Source organism: Colobus angolensis, unplaced genomic scaffold, assembly GCF_000951035.1.
Source record: "Colobus angolensis palliatus isolate OR3802 unplaced genomic scaffold, Cang.pa_1.0 Scaffold1587, whole genome shotgun sequence".
Lineage (NCBI taxonomy): Eukaryota > Metazoa > Chordata > Mammalia > Primates > Cercopithecidae > Colobus > Colobus angolensis.
The window spans coordinates 1-1,336 of record NW_012114696.1 but is presented as its reverse complement, the minus strand read 5'-3'; the positions used below and the strand labels follow the sequence as shown (position 1 = coordinate 1,336).

General features: G+C 47.5%; 1 protein-coding gene across 1 annotated transcript in view; it reads right to left on the bottom strand.

The window, feature by feature from the left end:
• Positions 1–463, bottom strand: part of LOC105508136 (conserved oligomeric Golgi complex subunit 4-like) — a gene marked incomplete at its 5' end in the record, with an annotated part of 2,602 nt that extends 2,139 nt beyond the window's left edge. Inside the window, 1 exon segment of the mRNA XM_011936946.1 lies at positions 272–463. Coding sequence (XP_011792336.1) covers positions 272–463 — 192 coding nt within the window.
• Positions 464–1,336: the final 873 nt, after the last annotated feature.

The window sequence follows — 1,336 nt, the reverse complement described above, 5'->3', positions numbered from 1 at the left end:
GCAAGCTCTGCCTCCCGGGTTTACGCCATTCTCCTGCCTCAGCCTCCCGAGTAGCTGGGACTACAGGCGCCCGCCACCTCAGCCGGCTAGTTTTTTGTATGTTTTTTAGTACAGACGGGGTTTCACCGTCTTAGCCAGGATGGTCCAGATCTCCTGACCTTGTGATCCGCCCATCTCAGCCTCCCAAAGTGCTGGGATTACAGACTTGAGCCACCGCGCCTGGACTATTACAGATGATTTTAACTAAAAACCAACAGTTTGGGATGCTGACCCTCTTTGCCCTGTCGGCTGAGCTCAATGACTGACTTGTCCAGGCACAAGTAGCGATGAATGTGGGCTGCAGCCTGCTCATAATCTTCATTCCTCAAAGCAGTCTGAACTCCATCCATGCAGAACTTCAGGTCCAAGATGTCATCAGCTCTCTGAATGGCCTGATAGAGGCGGTTCTGAAAAAGATTTGGTACTTAGAAACAATGTCCTCTTCTTTCAAAAACACCCCTCAAGAAGGTAGGGAGATTTAGGAGCTGAAACTGGTCAACCATATGTCCTTTTAAGCTGTCAATAGCAATTTCACAAACACCACCACTACTGTTAACGCAACTGTTATTGATGATGATCAAGACCATTGACAGGTATCACACAATTTTAATAATGTGATCAAATCATTCTATTTTTTTTTTAGACACAGTCTCATTCTGTGACCCAGGTGGAGTGCAGTGGTACAATCATGGCTCACTGCAACCTCTGCCTCCTGGGCCTAAGCTATCCTCCTACCTCAGCCTCCCAAGTAGCTGGGATTACAGGCGTGTGCCACCATGCCTGGCTAGTTTTTGTATTTTTTGTAGACGCAGGGTTTCACCATGTTTCCCAGGCTGGTCTCAAACTCCTGAGCTTAAGCTGTCTGCCGGCCTTGACTTCCCAAAGTGTTGGGATTACAGGTCTGAGCCACAGAGCCCAACTTTTTTTTTTTTTTTTTTGAGACAAAGTCTCATTCTGTCGCCCAGGCTGGAGTGCAGTGGTGCAATCTTGGTTCACTGCAACCTCTGCCTCCTGGGTTCAAGCAATCCTCCCACCTCAGCCTCCTAAATACCTGGGATTACAGGCGCACACACCCACAACGTGCTAATTTTTGTAATTTTTGTAGAGACAAGGTTTTGTCATGTTGCCCAAACCCAGGCTGGTCCTGAACTCCTGAGCTCAAGCAATTCACTCTCCTCGGCCTCCCAAAGTGCTGAGATTACAGGAGTAAGCCACCATGCCTGGCCTACTTCATTTTCTTACCTAATTGCCCTGGATAGAACCATACAGCCACCAACTCACATATATTTTTTTTTTT